This window comes from Malaclemys terrapin, chromosome 2 (assembly GCF_027887155.1).
Source record: "Malaclemys terrapin pileata isolate rMalTer1 chromosome 2, rMalTer1.hap1, whole genome shotgun sequence".
Lineage (NCBI taxonomy): Eukaryota > Metazoa > Chordata > Testudines > Emydidae > Malaclemys > Malaclemys terrapin.
Genome location: NC_071506.1, coordinates 284576188 through 284600812, shown reverse-complemented (window position 1 = coordinate 284600812; position 24625 = coordinate 284576188). Strand labels below are relative to the sequence as shown.

Below are 24625 nucleotides of genomic sequence, written 5' to 3'. Positions count from 1 at the left end.
CCCGCCAGCGCCCAACGGGTCTATCTGCAATTCTAGTAGTCGAATCTCCTGTCAAACAATCCGGGGGCGGGAAGAAAGAAGATTCGGCTGGTGTCAATTGGTCGACCCTCTTGCCGACTCTTCTATTCGATTGGTCAGAACTGCTGAGTAGGCGGAGAAAAGCCGAAGCCTGTTTTGATTGCTCAGCATTCTATTGGCGTTTCACTTAGAGACTAGGGCAGGGTAAAGTGAAGAGACTTGGTGATTGGCCGTCTGCAGGGAAGGGTCGCATTCTACTGGTCAGTGTCTCTGACGTTCAATGTGGTGGGGGGGGGAGAAAGGAAAAGAGTCTGTTTGTGATTGGTCGGACACAGCTAGCGCTCTGTTTCACTCACCGGATTTGCTGTCGCTCAGAGAAGTGGGCGGGCCGAGGAGCGGGGAGAGCGCTTCTGATTGGTGGGCCCAAGTTTGGCGCCAGCTTCGGGTGTATGCAAAGAGCGAGAGAGCGCGCGCGCGCGCTGGTGGCGCAGCGTTTGTTCTCTACGGGTGACGGGGAGGGTCAGAGCGTGGGGGTCGCGCTGACAGCAGGAGCCGCTCGGGTCCGCTCCCACCTCACGCCGGCCTCATGGATCCCGGGCCCCCCAGCCCTGCCCCGCCGAGCTCCCACCGCCGCCGCCTCCTCCTGCCGCAGCTCCCGGCCGCCGGGCCCGGCGTGGTGAAGTCCCTGTTCCCCGCCGAGCTCTCCCCGGTCTCCGGCCTCAGCCTCACCATGAAGCAGCTGCAGGGCCTTGGCTACAGGTGAGACCGGCCGTGCCAGCCCCCCCCCCCCGCCTCCCTCCCGGCCCTGCTGCCCCTCCCCCCGCCCCATAGCCCCCGGCTGCCTGCTCCCCTCGTACCCATCCCCTGCAACCCTCCGAGCCCCCTGGTGCCAGGACCCCCGCCCCGGCCACCCCCAGAGTCCCCCTGGCGGTGCCTGGCTTTTTCCCCCATGCAGCCCCCCACGACTCCACCGCTTCACCCCCCCCCACGTGGCTCCCAGGACCCCACCCCAGAGCTGCCTCGTGCCTGCCCCCCAGAACCTCACCCCTTCAGCTCCCCTCCCCCCACATGGTTCCCAGGACCCCACCCCAGAGCTGCCTCGTGCCTGCCCCCCAGAACCTCCCCCTTTCAGCTCCCCTCCCCCCACGTGGCTCCCAGGACCCCACCCCAGAGCTGCCTCGTGCCTGCCCCCCAGAACCTCACCCCTTCAGCTCCCCTCCCCCCACATGGTTCCCAGGACCCCACCCTGGAGCTGCCTCGTGCCTGCCCCCCAGAACCTCCCCCCCACATGGTTCCCAGGACCCCACCCCAGAGCTGCCTCGTGCCTGCCCCCCAGAACCTCACCCCTTCAGCTCCCCTCCCCCCACATGGTTCCCAGGACTCCACCCCAGAGCTGCCTTGTGCTTGCCCCCCAGAACCTAACCCCTTCAGCTCTCCTCCCCCCACATGGTTCCCAGTACCCCACCCCAGAGCTTCTGTGTGCCTGCCCCCCATAACTTCACCCTTTCAGCCCCCCTCCCCCCACATAGTTCCCAGGACCCCACCCCAGAGCTACCTCGTGCCTGCCCCCAAGGATCCCACCCCTTCTGCCCCCATAGCTCATCTGGTGCCCGTGCTCTCCCCACCCCCCCATATGGCTCCCAGGACCCTCCCCCTCTTCTGTACATGGCTTCCAGGACTCCACCCCTGCAGCCTCCATAGTCCCTTGGTGCACACATGGCTCCCCTCTTGTGCCTGGCCCACATGGCCACCATGACCTCACTCCTTCAGCCTCCACGGCCCCCTTGGTGCCTGCCCCAGGACCCCACCCTGCAGCCTCTATAGCCCCCTGGTGCTTGTTACCCTCCCCCACATATGGTTCCCAGGACCCCACCCCTGCAGCCCCCAGAGCCCCTCTGTGACTGCTTCCATTTGGCACTATAACCTCACCCCTGCAACCCCTATAGCCCTCCCGCCCTCGGTGCCTCCCCCATGACTCTGCTCCTGCAGCCTCCCTAGTCCCCTGTTACCTATCCCCTCCCCCGTATGTGGCTCCCCGGACTCCCCCCTGCAATCCTCCAGAGTCCCCTTTTGCCTCCCTCCTCCCTGACACATGGCTCTCATGACCCCATCCCTATATCCCCAATCCCTGCAACACCTGTGAATCCTGGTGGCTATCCATATACAGCCCCTATGACTTCTGGTGTCTGCCCATCTCCCCAATATATGGCCCCTGTTACTCTGCCCATGTAACCACCATTGCTTCTCTCCAGCCCCCATTACCCCACCCATGCAACCCTCACATCCTCCTGGTGCCGACCACTTCTATATGTATTCCCCCTGAACTCATCCCTGCCACCCCATAGCTTCCTGGCACTGGCCTCCATGGTGCACTCTTTCAACACACAGCACACACATGGTGCAACACGATCTCCATATTCTCTATAATGGCTGCCACCTCCCCCACACATGTGGCCCCCATGACCTGGCCCCCACACAGCTCCCATGACCCAAGCCTTGCAGCTCCTCACCCCAGCTCCCCACTCATTGCTACTAGTACCTGGGCTCCCAGATCCCTGTAACCCTTCTCCATATGCCTCTCTTGCGTCTCTATTCAACCCCTATCTTGCCCTGGCGGCTCCATCTGGTCCCTACAGCCTTCTCTTCCTCCTCACACAGCCCACATGATCACATCTTGGTAGCCCCTCAATTCTCTTTGGCTCCTATTTCCATTCTCCAGGCTCTCTGACCCCTGCAGCATTCTTCCCCCCGCCCTGACTCCCTCAAACAATACCAGCAGTCCCCTGCACTGGTAATTCCATGCATTCCACTTTCAATCTTCTTTGCTCAAACCCTGCATTTTATTATACCGCACCCTCTCACTTCCCAAAGCCTTCTGAACGCATCCTGTAGCCCTTCCTCCACCCCGCACCATGTAGCCTCTTACCCATGCCATGCAAAGTCCTCCTCCATTACTGTCTCAGTATTTCTAGCCTTCTCTGCACTGAAATAACTAAGACTGTGAATTAATTATAAAGGGCCAAGTACATCCCTGGTGTAAGTTTTTACCAGGGATGAATCTGCGCAATATGTTGATTTGGCCTATTCTACCCCAATCCCAGAGTTAGGTATTGGCAATAATATTGCAAAAATAGTGATTTAGTCACTAGTCAATAATTACACAATATGAGCAAAATTCATCCCTGTGCATAGGGCAGCACAAGACCAACACAGCATTTAAAACCTACTTAAAACCTGATTGGGGGAGGGTGCATAAATAGTATAAAGTTGTTTTTAGATGGCCCTCTGCACAGGGATGAATTATTTTCTCCCACAATTCTCTTCCAGCTAACAAAGGAATTAAACATGAGATTATTTGGGTTGGGTTGTCTGCCGCTATTCTACCTCTTCATGGCTCTTTGATAGACCACATAATACCTATAAATTCATTCCATACAATAAGTACTCCATTACACATGCAATGTTGCCAATGATCACAACGTTATTTCAAGTTTTAAGATATTTGGGGTTTATTTCAAAGCCCCAGCTCCTGGAGGCATGAGATTAGAAGAGAATCTCAACTTTAATTGTAAATAAGATAGTTTCTAGCTCTGATATATGCAAAGAAAAGCTTAATCTTGATGCAAGTGTATCTGAATGACATGGAAACCAGAAGGCAAAAAAACCCAAATATATTTATCATGATTTTAGGCCTGATTTTTTAATCCTTTTAATTGCTTTCAGGACATTGGTGTAAATGCAGCCCACATCATTAAGTTGAGACATGTTGGCAGGAGTGTGCTGAAATTTGTATTACTCCTGGGGGAATTCTGCACCAAAAATTATAAATTCTGCGCACAATGTTACAAAATTCTGCATATTTTATTTGTCAAAATAACTGAATATAATCACTCTGGTTTCAATTATTTCAGTAATTTACTTAAACTACAATACAGTGGATGGAGAATGGGAGTGGGGAGCATTGGAGGAAATCCTCAAACCCCCTTGCCTGACAGTAATGTAACTAGGTTTGACCCTTTATTTCTAGTTATTAGTCAACAAATATATGCATCCATATGCTCAGTGTTACATCATAGGCAACTGAAGAGCAAGTGAGGGCCGGGGAATCAAACTCACAGTGTATATTGGCTACTGAACATATCCAGAAAGGTCAGCAGCAAACAGTTCATGGAGCACGTTTTGATAGGAAATTTTTTCAGTCCAAAAATTTAGATCAGTTTTAATCACTAAAGCACCATAAGCATTTATAAGCACTGTCCTTTACACCACTCTGGCAATGCAAAGGAACCTTAAAACATTTACACCTTCTTTATGCTCCTGGGGGAATTCACAAAAAGAATGGGAACAATTCACTAAGCAGGCAGGTAGCTACATTCTGCTCTGCCTCAGGGGACAGTGCCTATCCCACGCCTAACTCCTCAGAAACACTCCAAAGCCCTGCCCCTCCATGCCAAGCAAGCTGCACTTGCGAGCAAGAGGCACAGTGTGTCTCTCTCTCACACACACAACTGTATAGCCTCTCCCCCTCAGACAGTGATTTAGGTATCTACTGGCTGTTTCAGGTGCCCGAACCAACCTGCCTGCGCTGCCGGGGAGAGACGCGTGACCGCTCTTGCGGCTTCCTTTTGCTTCCCCGTCAGAAGTCATTTATCTGTGGGGGAATCAAAGAAATTTGTGGGGGACAGGAATTCTTTGTATGTGCAGTGACGCAGAATTCCCCCAGGAGTATTGTATTGCTTCTACCTGTACTGTGTCTGCTATGGTTACTCAAAACTTCAATTTGCAGGACTGTTAAACTGGCACCTTTTGCATTGTCCACTACATAAACTGATCAAGAGTAGCCATTCCAATTTGAGCTCATTTACTGTGTATTTCTATATTTTAAATCTATTATGGTGGATCCTGTCTGAAACATTCAGTAAAATAACTAATTTTCTTAATCTTTACAGTCGGTATGAGAATTCTGTGCAAATGCTCGGAACGAGGAACACTAACAATCTACAAAGAACAGACTCGTCAGAATCTACCGATTCAGGTTACTTTTTCATCCACACATAAGTACTAAGGAATGAGAAAGCTTGACATCCTCTTGCCTTGTATTATAAAGAGCAATATTCAGGTTTAAGAGAAAGCTAATACTATATACTTGCATAATTCTCTGCAACAATAATTAATCCCCACCCCCACCCCGGGGCTTCCAGTAGAGGATGAGTTATGGACCTGGTCTATAACTCTCTCTGCATGGCAAAAAGTTGCCCTGCTGAGCAAGTCACTGTAACCTTTTGCGGGGAGAAGATCTAAGATTCCTCGCTAACGGTGCCCTGTACTTTATATTTTCAATAGTAAAAACCCTTTTTGTCTTTCACAGGCTACTGTTTGGATTTTCCTGATCCCCTGAACTCAGACATTGAAGAAACGTATGTAAAAATATGCTAAACTTCTGGCATTTTAGATTATACTATTAACTGCTAAATGTGGGCTAATGGGAGGCTTGATCTGAAATTTCCACAGCTAGTACATGTAAAATGGGCTCTTCTCACTGAACCTTCTTGAAGTGTATGTCTTGGCACATTGCAGCTTGAGATTTTAGATTTTCTATCACAACGGAATGTGGCCCAGACTACTTAAGTCTTATGTCTAAGTTAATGTGTTGCCCAGACCAAAGTATGTACTTCTGAGGACCCTAGACTCTGAGCATCACATTGGCACCTTGCTTAGGAGTCTGACTTGCATGTAACTTATAGTTTTCATTAGATACTCAGCAATACTATTTGCTTGTACGTATACCTTAACTGATGGCTAACAGCAATTGCTTGTTTTGAGTTTGCCACCTATGGTCAATCAGTTATGTCTTTACCTTGCAGGTAAAGGAGATGATGGGGTTCTGGACACACTTGGTCCTTGGGCCACAGCAACACATTTGGTCCTTGGGCACACCCTGTCCCATTTCTCACTGAGAAGCTTGGTTTCCATTTAGGCTAATCTGCTGTTAATACTATCCTGAATTAGGAAACACTAGCTAGTCTCCTTGGGGAAACTGCGTTTAGTCCTCCAACCCAGCTGAGACAATAAGTCTCTAGGAAACAAAGAGCAAGATGGTTCTTAAGGCCATGTCTATACATACAGTGCTGCAGAGCGTGTGGTGAAGATGCTCTATGCGGATGGGAGAGGGTTTTCCCGCCCGCATAGAAAAACACCCCCTCAAGCAGTAGAAGCTTTGTTGGTGGGAGAAGCTCTCCCATCGAAATAGCACTGTCCACACCGGCGCTTATGCCGGCATAATGTATGTCACTCGGGGGGGTGTTTTATTCACACATCATTTATGCTGGCATAAGCTGTAGTGTAGACATAGCCTAAGGTGCGCAAGTTTGTAACCTGGGGACAAGTAGCAGCAATAAACCTTCCATGACATTGAGTTAAACAACACTAAGTTCAAAATATTGGGTTATGAATTAGCAATAAAGGTAACTAATGTCCTTTGTCTGCCTTTTTTCAGCTTTGAGAAAAGAGTTCTAGAATCTGGCAGACTTACTAAGTGAGTACAATTTTAACTTTAACTTCCCTTCTTAATTAGTTATTGGTCTGTTAAATTATGCTACTAGTTAATTCAGTTTTGCAGTGAAAAATCTGAGTTGTGTTGTCAGTTACTGTTAAAAGCTTTTCAGCTTAAATGTTAGAGTAAAATTTGATTCTATTTTTGTCTGTGTTCTCATTGCAGTATTCAGTTACCCATCAGAAGAATACGTTCCCTCCCGGTAAGTGAGGGGGATTTTGGTCTTTCAGGAGTTGGCAAAGCGATTTTCAGTATTAAGTGTTATGCTACTTATCTACCCACTTTTTTATCAGCAGATATCCAGCAAAACTCATTAATCTTCCAGTCGCAAGAATCTGGTGTTGCTTGTTGCTTAAAATTAAGATAATAGAAAGTCATAGGCTATAGTCTTGAAATGGATCAAAGTGTAATCTGTTATGTTCTACAAGGCAGCCTGTCACCAGCTTTATGTGGAAGTATTGCATGCCGGGACCTGTTGTCTCCAGGGACTGTGTGTCCATGGCCAGCCCTTGTCTTTAACATAGTTTGTGCCAGTTTGGGTACTGCAGCCCTTACATTCTTGGCAAGCTGTCAGCATGGCCTCTCAGTTGCCCAAAATTTGGGGATCTGGTTGATATTGAGAAGGATTTACCCTCTCACTTTTGCAGCAGAAGCTTCTGGGGTCTAGTCCTGCTCTGAAGAGGAACAACTCAGATTCATTGGATTGTGATGTTTTTCACCTGATTGAACCAGATGACAATAAAGAGAATGTAAGTTTAAGTCACTCTACACATCTCTGAAGTAGTGTAATATGGGAAGCTATACTCAGGAAGCTGTGACTTGTGGTAGTATGGGTCTTGAAACGTAGGGATAACTCCTTATTTGGGGAGGAGGTTTGTAATGAGTGGTTTATGTGGTGGGTAAGGCCTTTCTTCTTATTTTGGTGAACTGTGGCATTCTTAAACTTCTCCGTGGTTTGTCTTGCAGAATTTGCACTTATCTGGTGCAAAAGTTGACTTTCCACTTTCTGTATTGCCATAATGCCTAGGAGCCCCGTTGTGCTAGGTACTATACAAATGCAGAATAAGACAAAAGACAGACTGATACAGACAGAAAGACATGGGAGTACAAGAGACAGCTAGACAGTGTCGGTCAGCCTAATAGGTATTGGTCTAGTCTAGCCATTGTCAAGTTTTTAGGCATTGTGGCAAAGAGCTCTTAGAAGGGATTTGAAGGAAAACACTGCAGTGGCTTTGTAGATGTTTAAGGGGCTGGGGGGCACCCAAGCATGAGGCATTAGCAAGTGGGCAGTGAAGGCTGACATGGGCTGATTGGAGGCAGGAGTCGATCTGTTAATACTGAATGACAGATGATAGAGTGGGGGTTAGGTTGTGAAGGGTCTTGAACATGGAGACAAGTAGCTTATGTTTCGTATGATAGAGAAGAGGGAGCCAGTAGAGGGATTGAGAAAGGGTGACATGATCAAAGCTGTAAGTTGGAGAATTATCTTTGCAGAAGCATTGTGAATGGATATGAGCCAGGAAACACTATTTGTCAAAACCAGAAAAAAGGACATTTCAGTAATGAAGGTGCAAGTCTGGATGAGAGTTTTATCTGTTTGGATGGACAGGAAAGGCCATATCTTAGAGAAGTTATGCAGAAAGAATTGGCAAGACTTAGACATAGCCTTGATGTGAGACTCTAGAGAGGTCCAAGTCAAAGATGATGCCCATGTTACAGGCATGAGCGACAGGCAGGATGGTGTTGTCATGCACGGTTATTGAGCAGGCAGTTGGGGGAAGAGCTCTCGTTTAGCCATGTTGAACTTGGACAAAAGGAGACTGGTCTGCAGCAGAGAGGTAGATCTGAGCCATCAGCATAAAGATGGTATTTGAATTTGTGGATGAGATTACCCAGTGATAAGATGTAGGGGGAGAAGAAAAGGGAACCAAAGACAGAGCACTCTAGAGCCACAAAAATTTGGAAGGTGGATGAGAAGGATCCTCTGAAGGATGCGCTGAAGACATGATTAGAGAGGTAGGAGGAAAACTAGGAGTGGACAGTTACGGAAGCCAAGAGGGGACAAGATTTCAAGACTGCTGAAGACTTTCCACAACATGAGAGCAGGAGTGTAGGAAACAGATATTGGAGGTGAGCTCTTCTGATGGGGGTGAGGGACAACAATCCTACAAAAAGAAGGGGGCTGAGAGCAGATTAGAAATCATCAATGCTGATAGAGTGGAAGTCACAGAAAGGCCGTGTGAGAGGGCACGGGCTGATGGGTGGTGCTGAAAGAGATCAGGTGATGATCGAAGAGAGGGAACTCAGCAACAGAGGGTAGTGCCTCTTGAAGACCAAGTCAAGTGAATGGCCCTTTTGGTGAGTGGGGGAGTTGAACCAGGGCTCCAGGTTGAATAAAGAGCTGTAGGTGAGGGATTGTGCAGCTAGAGGGTCAGATGGGTCATCAGCATGGAAGCTGAAGTCACCAAGAATGAGTGTGGTAGATAGAAGAGAGGAAGAGAGCCAGAAGTTGAAATTGGAGAGGAAGGCTGATGGGGAGGAGTTGGATGGGTGGTAAATGACAGCAACATAGGGGGAGAAGAACCAGATACAGTGATGTTGAAATCAGAGGAGGGAGGTAGTGGAAGTGGCCGTAACTGGAGAGAAGCCCCATCCTCACCAGGGTCTGATCTGTAATGGCTGGGTAAGGGAAGAGCCCTCTGTAAAAGCGCAGCTACAGAGGCAGCATGGTTCTGGGAGAGCCAGAAACTGGAGGGGGAGAGAGATGAAGAGACTGTGAATGACTGAGACCTGGTTAGGGAGACAAGGTGGGCGCGGCAATATGTTGTTGGATTAACTTCTATTGGTGGAAGGGACAAGCTTTGCTTCACAAATGTTTTTAGAGATGGAATGGGTATTCAGCAGACATCAAGAGGAGGGAGGTGGGTGTGAGGGTAAGAGTGGTGGCATGTGAGGGGACAGGTTGGGGGGGTGGGGATAGGAGGAGGGTAGATTGGGTGGGTGGGAACTGTAGAGACGTGAAGGTAACTGGGAAGGGGAGATGGATGCTCCCTAATTCTTGTGCCCTATTAAAATGGAGGATTGTTCTAGGACCACTTCAGCTCTTTGTTAGGGATGTCACTATCTCAAAACTAATTGTGGGGGATGGGCCCTAACCTAATTAGGGCATCCTACCTTCACTGAGGATCTAGAATCCGAGCCTACTACCTTGTCATCCCTCTAACTTCAAGGCTTTCCCTTACTGGCTCTCCAGACAATTGCCCTATCAGGTTGTAATTATCAAACTGTAAACATCTGTGATTTCATTAAACTGAATGAGTAAATCTTTAAGGAACTTGTCTGGGGCTGTTGAATCCAACTCCATTATAGACCAACTGGCTGTGAATTCAATCAATGAAGAAATCTTACAAGGGCTCAGATTTCTGCAGAAGCATCTGTCATTCTTAGGAGTAATGGGAGGAGGGTGCAGCTTGTCACACAACAGCACGTTCATTCTAGTGATTTAGGCACAGATCTGGCTGCCTATGAAATGATTAGACAGGACTCTTGCTGGAAAAATTGATAGATGCAGGGCTGATATTTGACTGTAGAGGATACTTAGAGGAAGTGAGTCTAATTCTCCTATATTAATCACTATTATAACAACTTTCCTTTGGAAATGCACATATCCTGAAAGATTTACTTAATCCCTTGGACTGCAGGGAGCTGAGTTCAAGAGGGATGGGCTGTAAAATATCTCTATGCAATGGGCCCTTCAACCTCTAAGCTTCGTTGGTTTGATAAAATGTTTGTCTTGCTCCCTTTCATTAAGGAGTCCTTTGAGTTTAAGAAGCCAACCAGGCCTGCTTCTCGTAGTTGTCTGCGTATCCGTTCCCTTGAAGATGGAAAAGATGTTTTTGGGCAAAGACAGAACTCTGCCCCAGCTCGGATGGTATGTATCAGGCTGTCCTTGGCAGCTAACCCTTTGCCTTAGGCTTGCTTGGGTCTAGGAGGAAAAGCACACTCAAGTGGTGGTCCTGAGACATGATGCTCTGGGGGTGGGAGAGGGAAGAAGCACCAACTATATTCTGCATCTTTATTGATAACACACTGAGCTGGAAAAAAGCCCACCCAGCTTTCAGGCTTTAAAGCTGGAAAAAATCTCATTCTACCCTGAATATGGGAAATCAACTAGGGGTGTTACCATGACACCACTAGTAGTTATTGACTATAATCCTTCACGAAACTTGAACTAAACTGCAATAAGTAAAGTGAGCATGGATGTCTAACAAAGCATGGATTGGATGAATCTTTTTATTTTGTTGCTGGTTCTGCAGTGAAGCAGACATGTTGAAATTTAGATGCATTAAAAGAACAAAACTGAAAATTGCATCTATAATATAGGGATGAAGTACTATTCTATGTCCAGTTCTGTTGCTTGGCCAGGGCATCCAGGAAAGGGGCCAAGACCACTATATATAAGCAGGGAATTGGGGACTCTAGTTTTCATCTCCTACTTAAGTATGGTGATCCCTCTTCTTTCTGAATACGTCTCCTGACTGCATGCACAAAACCTGGAGACTTATGGTAACCTCCTGTTCCTTAGACATCCCCTCTCTGCACCATCCTGGAACTGAGCTTCCCTTTGCAAACACGCTGGATTGTACAGTTTTCAAGAATGCAGGATTATCCCTTAATGAAAAACTAGCCATGAAGTTTTTCACTATTTTGCTGGCCAAATAACAGTGCCAGAGCCAGGTTTGGAGCTGCCTAAGCCAGTTCATAGAATCATAGACTCTCAGGGTTGGAAGGGACCTCAGGAGGTATCTAGTCCAACCCCCTGCTCAAAGCAGGACCAATCCCCAACTAAATCAGTTGATGAATAGGTGGGATGATCATGTGAATGCCTCCTGTAAATCCATTTAAAGGAATGGCACTGCCTTAGCTGCTAGAACCAGTGTTCCTAGTCATCTAGAAGGGAGACCATAGTGTCACGTTGTCTGGAGTGGCTCACAATTGTGAGTGCCAATCTCAGGTCAGAAAATAGGGCAGACACCCCAAACTGGTGATATATTCTATAATTAGATTTCACCAAGACAGTAATAAAAGTGCACTCCTGGATCACTATACCAGTGTTACCATGGAGCTACAGACTGTCCCCTTAGACCTTTCAGCCTGTTTGCCACCCAGACAAACTGATCTTAGTGACAAAAGATTATTAAAACCAAAAATCACACCACGTCAGGTTCCTCACAACCCCAAAAGGTCAGTCACTTACCCCAGGTCAATGGATACTCTCGATCTCACACCAAAGACAATGCTGGCAGCCAGTTTCTCTAGTAAACTAAAGATTCATTGGCTAAGAAAAAGAAATGAGTTATTGAGAGATTAAAGCAGGTAAAATACATTAACTGGTGAGACTAAGTTTGTAAGTCCAAAATGATGATAGAGATGTAGTAATCTGCTAGTTTTCCATAAGTGTCTCAAGGTTACCCAGAATAACTTTGGGGATCTCTGTCTTGCATCTTGGAACGCTTCCCTGTGATTGTCCAAATAGTTCAGAGACAATCTTGTTCTCTGGATCCATTCTTATAGCTCCTTTCCACGGAAAGCCATCTGGCAAGTGTTTTCATTCACAGTGTGGGCTTCTCCTTTGTTGACTAAATGCATACTGAGTCTGTGAATTTCCATTGTCGAACACAATCACCCATGCTTTGAAGTTAGCAAACTTCTTCATTTATATTTCCAAAGCTCCAATCGCATTTGATGGATAAACTTAATTACTGGGATATACGCTATGTAAATTCTAATGTAATGGCACATAACAATCCTTCTTTAGTTTTCATGAAGTTTACATATCAAGTAAATTCTCCTCTTAATACTAACACGCTTTTGATCTATGGTTAATTAAGTACAGGGATATACATAATGTAACGTGATAGCAATCAACAGGGTATGGATAGGTGAAAACAATACCTATTAACACATCAGTGCATTGGTCTGTGCATACTAGTACACTTAACATTTCTTTGCTATTCACACACAAGTGAATTGGCCTATGGCTCTGACCTGCTGGCCTGTCAGTGTCTCTCACAATCCCCAGAATAAAGGGCTGGGTGGAGGCTGCCATTAAACCAAAATGTCTTTTTTTTTTTTTTTTTTTTTTTTTTTTCCAGTTTCCCACTGGTGAAGCCCCTGAAGATGATTTGGAAAACTATAGGCCTGCTTTCATGCAGCAGTCATCTCTAACTTCCCCTGACACTGAGGAAGAAGATGATGGATTTCTAGATATATTGGATGGGGAGGACTTGAAGGTATGTGAAAGGGGAGTGATTGATTTACACTTGCGGGGGACAGCATTCCTGTGTCTGTGTTGAACACTTATTTAGAAGTAAAGAATCTGCAGATGAGAAGCGATGTGTGTGTATATAATGTCCTGAGTGCAGACTCTTGATGCAGGTTTTTAAATGACCATAGTAGTGTAAATTCTAGTTAAGCCTTGTAGGGCCATCAACAATCTGTTAATGGCATTTGTCCAGGGTGAACGTCTATGTTGAGCAACTACTCTAACTAAGATAGATCAAGTTATAGAATTCTTTCATCACAAGTGGCAAAAAGTTGGTAATTGCAGATGATCCTCCAAGAAGACTTAATGCTGTAGGCCATGTCTACACTACAGACCTCACAGCAACACAGCTGTACCGCTGCAGCTGTACCACTGTAAGGGTTCCCATGTAGCCGCTCTGTGCCGATGGGCGAGAGCTCTCCCACCGGCATCATTAAACCACCCCAAAGTGGTGGTGGTTATGTCGGCTGACATAGCACTGTCCATGTGGGCGCTTTTGTCAGTGAAACTATGTCCGTCGGGGGTGGTTTTTTTCACACCCCTGACTGACAAAAGTTTTAGTGACAAAAGTGCTAGTGTAGACATAGCTATAGTCTTTTCCACCTCTTGCTGCCTTTCATAGAATTACAGAAATGTTATGCTTGTGCTTCTAACGGTAGACTATATTGTCACGTCAGTTCCTCGCCAGCAGATGGTAGCAGTTAAATGGAGACAATTTGCTGCTGTTCCTTTGTTGATAAAATACTCACATTGCAATTTACTGGGGAATGCCCAGGAAATAGTGGGAAGGAAAACATCTGTCTACAGTGGGGTATTTAAGGGAGAAGCCATATTTCCAGGAATGGAGTCATGACTGGTAAGCCTAAAATTGGATGTACCTTCTTCTTTGCAATCTTTTGCTTAAACAGGATTCTGTTCCCATTTCAATGCATGAGAGCAGGAGACTCTTAAAGTTGTAATGTAACATTTTAAAAATCATAAATGGATTTTTTTGTTAAATGAATCAACTGCTGTAACTTCCCTCACAACAGCTTTAAGACTCTGCCTTTCCTGTATCCTAGTCTTCATTAGAGTGGAGTTCCTGTTAATCTAAGAATTACCAGATAAATGGTACTGATTCACTGCTGTGGGAACTAAGTAATCCCAAAGAACTGTTGTGCCCCCTGCATTAAATTTAAATGCCTGCTTGAGCTGTGCAAAAGCCTTAGACATGTTGTGTAGCCACTGTCCTGATGAAATGTGGTTCTCCTGAAATGTGATAGAACTGAGGTAACTTTCTCCTTCCTCAGAACGATGAAGAGATGCCATCTGGTGTGGCAAGCCTTTGGACTGCTCCACTGGTCATGAGAAAAGCAGACAATCACGTAAGTGTCCCATCCCAACGTAATGAAACTTGCATCTCTTTCAAAGGGCCATGTACACCATTGAAATTCTGTATTAAAAACTGATTAAATCATTACTCTTGGCATCCCTCATACATTCAAGGCATAAATTTGCTAATATGGCTTTCGAAAACTGCCTTTGGGGCAAGTGACCATAATTGCGCCATTGAGCCTGCACCTCTCGGGATGTTTGCTCTTAACCTTAGCCTGCCGAATGACTAGAGGGTTCTGTCTCCGTAGCATTTGGAAACAGTTGGACAGTGTCTATAGGATTTAACTGTATTAAGGTTTTTCCTTCAGCAATTTGAGAGAGATGTCCAAAGTTTGCATCCTAAACAGAATCTTATAAATGTCTCTCCAGCCCATTCTGCATACGCCCATCTGTAATGCCTCCAGCCACCATCTTTTAAGGCTGAAGTCTTGATTCCCTTCGCAGTCCATCAACTCAGTTCTTTAATCTGCCAGAGGATTTTCTGTCAAGCTATAAAACACTCCCTCACCCTAAGGCCAGAGCATGCTTCTCTTGTAGTGTTCCCAAACTCAGTAAACCTGCATAGCAAGAGACCAACATTAGGACCTAAGATCCCTATAAACTGCATGGCCATGCAGCAGCCTATTAAGTGCTGCGTGGGTGCTCAGGGAACCCGCCTAGTTGGGACAGGGTGCAGGGGGGGAGACACTCTCCCAGGCCCCAACCTGCCAGGGGAGAGGCACCCATAGGTGCTGCCTTCCCCTTTAGCTGGGAGTGCTCAACAACCTCCCCCCTCCCTGAGTCCCTATCCCCGTCCCTTCTCTTCCCCATCTCCTATCTCAAGTCTGCCCCATCCCTGCTCCTCCCCCTCCCTTCCTACATGCCGCGAAACAGCTGTTCATGGTGGGCGGGAGGGGAGGAATTTTTCAGCAGGGCCACCAGCAGATGGGAGATGCTGGGGGGCAGGGAGAGCTAGGCTGCCAGCGGGTGCTTATGTATAGCACCCACTAACTTTTCTCTGTGGGTGCGCCAGACTTGGAGCACCCACAGAGTTGGCGCCTATGGGGGTGCCCCACCCCCAACTCAGCCCTGGGCCTGCCGGGGGAGGGGTGGCCCAAACACCCCTGGCCCAGACCTGCCACGGCCTGAGTGTCCCTCCCCCATCCCCAACTCAGCCCTGGCTGGGACCTGTCCTGCCAGGGGTGGGGCACCTATCCTGTGGCCCCGAAGCACCCTCCTGCACCCCCAGCCAGAGCCCGCACCCTCCACATACTCCAACCCTCTGCCCAAGCCCCTCAGCCCCACCCCAGAGCCTGCACCCCCATCCGGAGCCTTCACACCCCTGAGCCCCAACCTGCCCCCCCCAAACCCCTTTCCTCACTCCAAACCCCTCGGCCCCATCCCCACCACATGAATTTTGTTGCGTACACCAATATGAAGGTCATGTGTCACACATCACCTCCATATTGGTGCACATAACAAAATTCATTCTGCACATGAAAAATTAAAAAAAATTAGAGGGAACATTGATTAGGACCCGGGTTTCTTGCATGGCAACTAAATATACGGCCTAGTATTGAAGTTAAAAGAGGTCAGCTGGCCGTGGCACCAAATTATGTCTCCGCTACTTTGCTGTGACAAGCCAACACCCACTTGTGCTCTAATGAAATCTTATATAAACATGTTTGCAGGAAACTTTACGTTTGAGACTGATCTAGATTTTAACCTCATCCTTCTTGGCTGGGGGGAGTGTCTGATTTTTCTCTGTTTTTTTCCAGATTAAACGGTGCAGATTGTTTGGATCACCGTCTCTGCCCAATGGTGTGGCTAGGACTGCCCTGAAAAGAATGGAAAGGTCCCAAGAAGAGACCTCTCCAGGAAACAGCAAAAGGAGGAAAAATGTGCCTGGAACACCTTCTGAAGAAGCAATGGTTGGTGGCTTAATAGCTAATATTAATCCTTGTCTAATCAGTTTTATTTTGTGAGGATAGGTATCCAATTTTTATAAATTAAAACAAGAATGTTCAAGAGAACAATGCTCTTCCAGGTAGATAACTGTTCATCTGACAAGCTGTAGTCTCTTAATGCATGATGTTAGGGGATGGGTTAGGTGGGCTTGAGCTCAGGTCTTCCATTGTGAAAATAAATGTGAGGGTGTGGCAGGCCAGGATTTAGGTATTCTATGATATATATACCAATTGATGTTCATTGATTCTCTGAGAAAGGATAATAGGCCATTGTTACTAAGCAGTCACCTCTAACTGTTGTTCCTGTAGAGTCTGAAACTAATTAGGACTCAGTCATCCTCAGAGATTGAGAGCATTTTGGACAATGACCAAAGGAATCTTATTGGCGACTTCTCAAAGGTAACACTGATTTTTTTTTTTTTTAATAGCATCTTTGTGTGTCAAACTAACCCAAGTCAGGTTCTCTCTTGCTCCAACAGTGCATGTTTGAGTGCTCTATAAATGCTAAGCACTAAAGTGCTTTAACAATAATTTACTAAACTCCTCACCCGTGTGAGGTATTCTGAATCCTTTCCCACAATTATTCATAATCCTCTAACTCCCTACAAACTGTTAAATTGCATCCATTTTCCCTCTCTCTTTATATTGTAAGGTCTTGTGGGTGGAGTTTTAGAGACAAGCTACTATGTCAGTGTGGGCAGCCACAAACCATGACACGCATTGTGGAGGACTGCAAAATGACTCAACTTCCTGGAAGTCTTCATGCCTTGAATATTGTTAAGAACACTGTGGCTTGGCTTGACCAGATTGCATATGCCAAATTATTAATAAAATAAATGATGGGCAGGTGCCTCTACTGATCTCTGAATTGTCTAGTTATACTAGTGGGTGCCATAAAATCAATAACCAGACATTCTGTAACTGAGATGTATGGTTTACACTGTCATAAATGGGATTTCCTCAGTCTGAATTAGCCTTCTGTTTTATTTTTTAGGATTACCTTTTCCACACTGTAGATGGGAAGCATCAAGATTTAAAATATATCGACCCAGAAATGGTATGTATCCCAGTGGCAATAAGAAATTGCTTTGTACCAAGAAGCAAACTCATGTAGCACATAAGATAAACTCCTGAAATCTTCTTTTTCTGTGTAGATTGTATCTGTGCTGACTGGGAAGTTTGCAAGCTTCATTAAGGAGTGTGTGATAATTGACTGCAGATATCCATATGAATATGAGGGAGGCCATATCAAGGTACAGTGACCCTGCAGGAGAAATGTATAGGTGTCTGATGTATGGCTACCCTCTGGGCAAATCAGGGAGCACTGGGAAGTATCTTAAAGATGCTCATTCTTAGCTATTCATGAGCAAATCCAAGGGTAGGCTGGCAGTTTAGGGCTTCTTTTTTTTCTTTGGGTTAAGGAGATTGTGTCTGAGTTTATATTTAATCTTATATTTAAAATTCTATTACAGCCCTGCCCAAAGTCCCCAAACACAATTGGAACCATGTTGTGCTGTACAAACTGTTTGGTACTACGCTCACTCTTCGTGATCTCTGGATTAGCTTTCCCTCCGAAGGGAGGAACACTCAGCTCTCCTTGGCTAGAAGCAGGGTTTGCTTTAATGGGAGGTGTAGGGCAATTGTAGAGGACTGACCGTATACTTGTTTCTCTGTAGAAAAATCAGAATGTTAGGATACCTAATGTCTCTAGGGAAACAGATATTAAAAACTTCCATAGCTTAATCTGACATTATTTACTTTAACTAAATTTTAATATTCTAGCTGTAGAAGAAATGGCCTTATTCTCTTACACAAGCTTTGAAATGTGAGCAGTTGTTTTGAACAGTGCTGCTTGAGTAAGCTGGCTAGTTCTGAAAAGCAGTTTAACCAGAGCACTGTGCTTTGAGGTGGAAGGCTAAATCCTACTGATGTTGTGGTCACTTGGGTGACTGCACAAGAATGGGAGCTGTTCCAGCAGAGAGCTGCTCTCCAAGGGGTGTAAACAGCTTTGTTTCCAAAGGATAGGAAAGCTAACTGTGCTCAACAAGAGGATAGAAGTGGCTTTGTTACGTCTCCCCTCCTAACTTGTGCTGTATGCTCAGTTGCAACTCTGCCTTCCCAGGGTGCTGTAAACCTCCACATGGAAGAGGATGTGGCAGATTTCCTGCTGAAGAAACCTATCATGCCATCAGAGAACAAACGAGTAATAATAGTATTCCACTGTGAGTTCTCCTCAGAGCGGGGTCCCCGAATGTGAGTATCTGAGCATACTGGGATCAGAATCCAACAGCTGTGCTTGTTACACAGTTGTTACTAGTAAGCTTTTTGAAAATGGTTTAAGACTTTAGATAGCAGCATGTCAACCACTTATGCAATTTACTGTAGTAGGCGCTGGCTCTGTCATTTCTGATAGACAACTAGATTTCAGAATCTGACGACAGTACAGCATGTGTTCCTAACAGATGGTGGCTGGCTGCTGTACTCTGTTCTTTGAGTAATGGGAGGCATAGGTTAAGAATGTGGTTTGCACAAATATAACTTCCTTTCTAAACTCAGGTTTGTAGGTTTTAACCTCTGTCCCTATTACAGGTGCCGGTTTGTGAGAGAGAGAGACAGACTGGGGAACGAGTACCCCAACCTGCATTACCCAGAGCTCTATGTGCTAAAGGGGGGCTATAAGGACTTCTTCTTAAGATGCCGAGTAAGGATCGCTCATTTATGAACTTCTCATTGCCCTTCTGTTTTCACTCTTCACAACAGGGATAACATTGAACAAATGCCTCTCTCTCCAGCTAAATTCAGCTATAGGGCTTAAACTGTGCTTCTGAACAGATGAAGAGTAACTCACTGCACTATACTTCATTCTTACATAGTAGTCTTGCTGTGCTACAAGACTAGATTGATTGCTATGATTAGCTTGCCATTTGAGAAGTTTTTGTAATAAAGGCTGTGACCAGGGTCCCAGTGGGGGCCAGCTGTGGTCACTCAGTTAGGGTGAACTGAAAAGAATGGGGCAGCCAAACCCCCAAAAGCTGGTGGATATTCCAATACTTAGATTCACCGAGCCAGTATAAAACAGCTTCTTTATTACCTTACTGGTTACTCAGAAGTCCAAACAACACAGTTCCCTTAAAGTGATCCAGCCTCAGGCCTCCATCCAGGTACCCAGATAAAATATGATGATTTCTGAAAATCTGATTTCACCATATAAAAGAAAAGGTTCTACCAATCCCAAAGGATTTGGACACATTACCTTCCAGGTTAATGAATGTTTCAGATCTTACCCAAATACATGCTACAGCCAATTCTTATTAACTAAACTAAAATTTATTAAAGAACGAGAGAGACAGTATGGTTAAAAGATCAATATACATACAGACATGAGTTCAATCCATTGAGGTTTAGATTCATAGCAGAGAAGGTGAGCTTTGTAGTTGCAAACAGTTCCTTTAGAATTTAGTTCGTAGGTCGTAGTCCAATGTCCAAATCTCATATTCAGGGCATACCAGCATAACTGAGACCTCAGTCTTGCAATTCAAACATCCCCCAATGAAGCTTAAGCAGATCGGAGATGACAGAATAGGACCCAACGATCTTTTATTCAATTTCATGTCTTTTGACAAGTTGGAATTCCTCAGGGAACAAAAGGTAATTAGGATGACTTTGAAGGAGGTCCATATACTTAGCTATACAAATTAACATAAGGCCATTTGCTTGTTCCTCCCCCATTCACAGTACATTTCAACGAGAGATGAATACCGAGATATTCAGTTTTTACAATTCATTTAAATGATATCAGAATACAGCATAGACAGGGACTGTTGATTACATTGTCGACCCTACTCAGACATATATAAATACACAAAAACACAAACATTATCTCCCCAAATGTCTTTTGAGGGTTATTTATTTTGCAGGATGTTCAACCCTTTCTAGCCATGCATCACCAAGGCTCTTGTCTAAACCCTCTCCACACCTCAAAGCTACCCATTGTCACTCCTAGTGCTCACCAATGTCTCTTGGATGACGTATAAAATTGACCTTTTGTAGTTACTAAAATCTATGGCATTCTTCATGAAAGCAAGAACAAAGGAGAAACGTGGGGTTTGTCATTGTCTGATGCTGTATGACGAACAAAAGCCTGAGTTTTTTCCCATAGATTCTCAGCTTGTTTTTACCTTAGAAATATCAGGAATGTCAAATCTGGTCTTTGCTGGGGCTCTTCCATGTATGCTCAGCCCTTAATTTGAAGGGTGATATTAAATCTTACAGCTTTTTCTGCCTTAGTGCATTTAAAAGTTTGAATAAAAATTGTTTTCCATCTCAATCAGGTTCCACTTCCTTGGTGCCATGTACTTATTCTACTAGTTCTCCAGTTAGCTCTCCATACTATTCCAGCATAGGCAAGGAGAGTTTTACCAAACAAACAAACAAACAAAAGTGCTCCCCTCCCCCACTTCCTAGCCTTTCTATTGCAAATAAACCCATTTCTTTTTACTGGCGTGCTAGCCAAATTCCAGATAGAGTAACTAGACTCTCCCTCCTTATGTTCCCCCTACACTCTCAGGATGGACACTTTCTCTTTTCTAAATGGCTGTGAGTATTGCTGTGTTCTGTTGGTTTCATTAATGGGAAGAATGTTTCTTGGTAGGAGGCTTTGGGATGAGAGTGATGTAAATATAAGGTTGTCACCGCTGCTTTGAGAGAGCTGTCTTTAGGAGGGAGATGTCAAGCAGAGCTGAGTGATGAGTTCAGTTTGTGAATGTTGGCTTAAAGCAACTTAACCAGTGGTTAAATTGCAATTTGGGGCCTGGATCTAGATGCCACGATGATAGGATGGTTGAGTAGTTGTATGGATGGTTGTAAGCATGAGCTTGGTGCCTGGGGTCAGACAGGGTTCAGATAGGAATGTCATTTGTACACAAAGCAATGACAAATTGAAGTAAAACCAGCTTTTCTTTCCCAGAACTATTGTGAACCCCAGAGCTACCGCCCCATGCACCATGAGGACTTTAAGGAAGACTTGAAAAGGTTCCGCACAAAAAGTAGAACATGGGCAGGTGAGAAGAGCAAAAGGGAACTGTACAGTCGCCTGAAGAAACTCTAAGGGCTGTATCGGTGGGCAGCAGGAGACTGCTCACCATGTAGGAAAACTGAAGTGGGAGGGGAGAAGAGTGTATCTGTTCCTTGGTCATGATTATCATGCACCAGCTCACTCCATGGACAACTTCGCATTCTTGCCAGTCTTGCTGGAAGTGATAAGAGAAACAATATGGAACACTTGTATTCCCCATGCTGCTCATGTGGACCTAATGATCTGCCTGCGGACTGCAAGGATGACTTTTCTGTATGCCGTCCTCAATATGGTTCATGGAAATGGATTCTCCTCTGTGGCATACGTGGAAACAGCTATCCAACAGCCTACTATAGGTGGGGTGGCTTGAGCTGGCGTGTGCCATGTAAGTGTTAATGGTGAGATTATTTTAGTGCCTGTTTTAAAACTTTGCCTTATTTTATTATTTAAGTACAGTTGAATGAAGCTAATACCACTGCAGGTGAGTCATCTGGATTGCACTGAGACCTCATTTCTGCTAACAGGCAACCTACCATGGGGTTCTCAAGTCTTTCCTTTCAACTGCAGTTTTGATTGGTGGTTGTTGGCAGTGTAACGCACTATAGTGAAGTGGGACGGGGAGTGGTGCTTCTCTGAGGTTTTTCACACAACGAAAATGCAACACCTACAGGAAGCCTACTGACAGTATAACGGGAAACTGCTTGTTGTGCAGATATCATGTTCTTTTAATTTATTCTGTGACCTAGGTTGCTTTATTTTATATTTTAACTTCAGGAACTTCTCCTTAGCTGTTTCATTAAATCTGAAGAAACCACCATTTCAAAGCGGACAGAATTACTGCCAGTTCCTGTAAGCCAGAGAACAGGTTGCTTCTGGTGAACTCTGAAATGCCAGGTGGCAAACCTGATTATGTATTTAGCGTTGCCAAATTGAGCAGTGATGGAGCAGCATGTTGCTGCTTCTCTCATTTCTAGGAATGATCATGGTTTACCGCTGGAAGAGAACCTGGCTATGTGGAATCATGCTGATCCTGTCATTTGCAAGTTGATTTGCTTCTCAGTGAAACTTCAGCCACCTCCCACTGTGCAGCTGTGCTAAAACTGCTTCAGCAGCTATGGATTTTTTACTTCGGATGTTTACAACTGGTTTGTTGGGAGGACAAAGCAAGAGAGGAGCCTACAGCCAATGAGTTTTCACCATTAGTAGATAGTTGATGCTGGTAAAAGGAAAAACTTTCAAAGGCCAGCTTTGTGTTCTCCAGTAAAATAAACAGCTAAATCCTAGAAATTAGCTATCCAAAGCAGTCTGAGGATCCCATGGCAAGAGATTGGGCCAATGTTAAACCTGTTCTAGTTGCTTCTTTGGCAACATGTAAAGCATGTCTAGCAAATGCTAAAGCAGTCTAATGACTTAGCATGTGATCTGGCTCTCGCTTTGAGCACAGCGAGACTGTAGTATGCCTGGTTTGCCAATGGCTCTGCTTCCCCATGTGCCAACATATCAGTGAAACCAGCTCTGTATGTGTGGGAAAGCAGCCTTACTTTCCATCGATTCTCAAAGACCCTTATTTTTACCTTAGTAGAAATCCAAAAGTGCTTCAGATGGCTTGACTTGTGGCCTTCAGGTCAACGTTCTAAAAATGGTATTTACATCAAAGTATAGGGTGGGGAAGGTTTTGTGGCGTTTTATTTTGTTTTTAAGTTTCCCATTTCCTAAGGTCTATTCAAGTTTTATTTCTTTAAGTTTCAAAAAGATTACATAACATTTTTTTTTTAAGTTAAGTCTCTTATGGGTGGATTAATAAGTGTTAAATCAGTGCTGGTGATTTACCAAACTTATAATCAAAAAACAGGCGGGAAGTTGTATTCCACATCCTTGCATGGTATTTTGTATTAAGAATTTCTGTAAGAAGCCCAGTGAAATGACTTAAATCTAAACTTTCTGAATTATGTGTCAGTATTAAATCTGGGAAGGGGAAAGCTGTTATGAAATCCAATCAGTAATCCATTTGTCTAAAGCTACCTTCTGGTACATGATTACCTTCACTGTATGCAGGTGATCAGTATGTACTCAAAGCTGGCAACTTAGCAACATATCTGGGTAGTAAATCTGACGCACACATCCCTCCAGTGCAGCATAGCAAACAAATGTCATGTATGTAACAACTGTGAAGCTGCAAGTCACATCCAAAAAAAGCAGGTGGGAGACTGTTTGAGTAACATAATGTGTTTTTTCCCCCCCATTTGAAAGGGGTCATTCACCTTTGGTTTCTTGTGTAACAATAACCATTATAGCAAACTGTGGCTTTACAGTTGTATTGAGAATACCCCCAACTTCCTGGTATTCAGGATATTAAATGTGTGCTGAGTATTGCTGTTTAACACTGCTGTACCACACTGTTAATTAGTGGCAGTGTTCGGTTTGAATTAGAGTTCCATGTAACCTTGTTCGGGGGGTGGAAATACAAAACCTTGTTTTATACCTGACCTTGTTCTTTTGTACGTACCCTGGTTTGAGGATTTTGTGTGGGTGGGAGGGAAGTTGTACGATGTACATAGTCCTAAACAGGATCTGTACTAAAACAGCCTGCATCTGTAATAGACTCTTGCAGGCTGAGGGAATAAACTACCTAAAATCCAAGCTGTTTGTTTCCAATGTAGTTCCATATTACTATCCTTGAGCAGTGTGGTGTAGTGTGGACAATTCCCATGCTGCCTTTCACGCTTGGGAGAAGCTCCCTATAAACATCTGCAAAACCAACTCATTATCCTCCTCTAAATCTCTCCTTAAAACTCCTCTGCCATGAAGCCTACAAAAGACTTAATGGTCAGGCTGCTGGTGTGCTGAGGTCACAGCACCAACCTTGTCTCATTGTTTCTTGTACTCCTCTGCTGGACTGTATCCCTCTGTCTCCTCAGATATATTGGTACTGTAAGCTCTTTGTGTTGAGGACCATCTCTTTGTTCTGGGTTTGTACCACACCTACACAATGGGGTCCTGGTCCATGACTGGTGCAGAAATAATACGAATAATATATACTATGAAATAAGATGTGGAACAGCATCCTCATACCACGCTGAAAACAGCACAAGCCTGAGTTTAAAGCAGACTACGCTTATTGTATTGTGAAATTGCTTTCTACTAATTTTCCCAAATCCCTTTCACTTCACAGAATGCTTCCAGTGTAACTTCGAATGGTTCTGCTGCAAAATGACTAAAAATGTCTCCATCTTACTCACTAGATCTGCTTCCTGGATGTATTCAATCCTATCTACTAACTTTAAAGGCAGCAGGCTTATTTGCTCCTAACTCCTATTATGTCAGCAAAGTCATTC

The 24625-nt window shown here is 45.0% G+C and overlaps 1 protein-coding gene across 1 annotated transcript; it reads left to right on the top strand.

The window, feature by feature from the left end:
- The first annotated feature begins 525 nt into the window (after positions 1 to 525).
- On the top strand, positions 526 to 24229 carry CDC25A (cell division cycle 25A). Its single transcript, XM_054018470.1, has 16 exons — positions 526 to 777; positions 4968 to 5053; positions 5387 to 5435; positions 6515 to 6553; positions 6737 to 6773; positions 7219 to 7320; positions 10383 to 10502; positions 12727 to 12864; positions 14186 to 14260; positions 16028 to 16180; positions 16526 to 16615; positions 17211 to 17273; positions 17371 to 17469; positions 18339 to 18469; positions 18806 to 18917; positions 21183 to 24229. The coding sequence occupies exons 1-16, from the start codon at positions 605 to 607 to the stop codon at positions 21321 to 21323; spliced, it is 1608 nt and encodes a 535-aa protein (XP_053874445.1). The 5' UTR covers positions 526 to 604; the 3' UTR covers positions 21324 to 24229.
- The last annotated feature ends 396 nt before the right edge of the window (positions 24230 to 24625 follow it).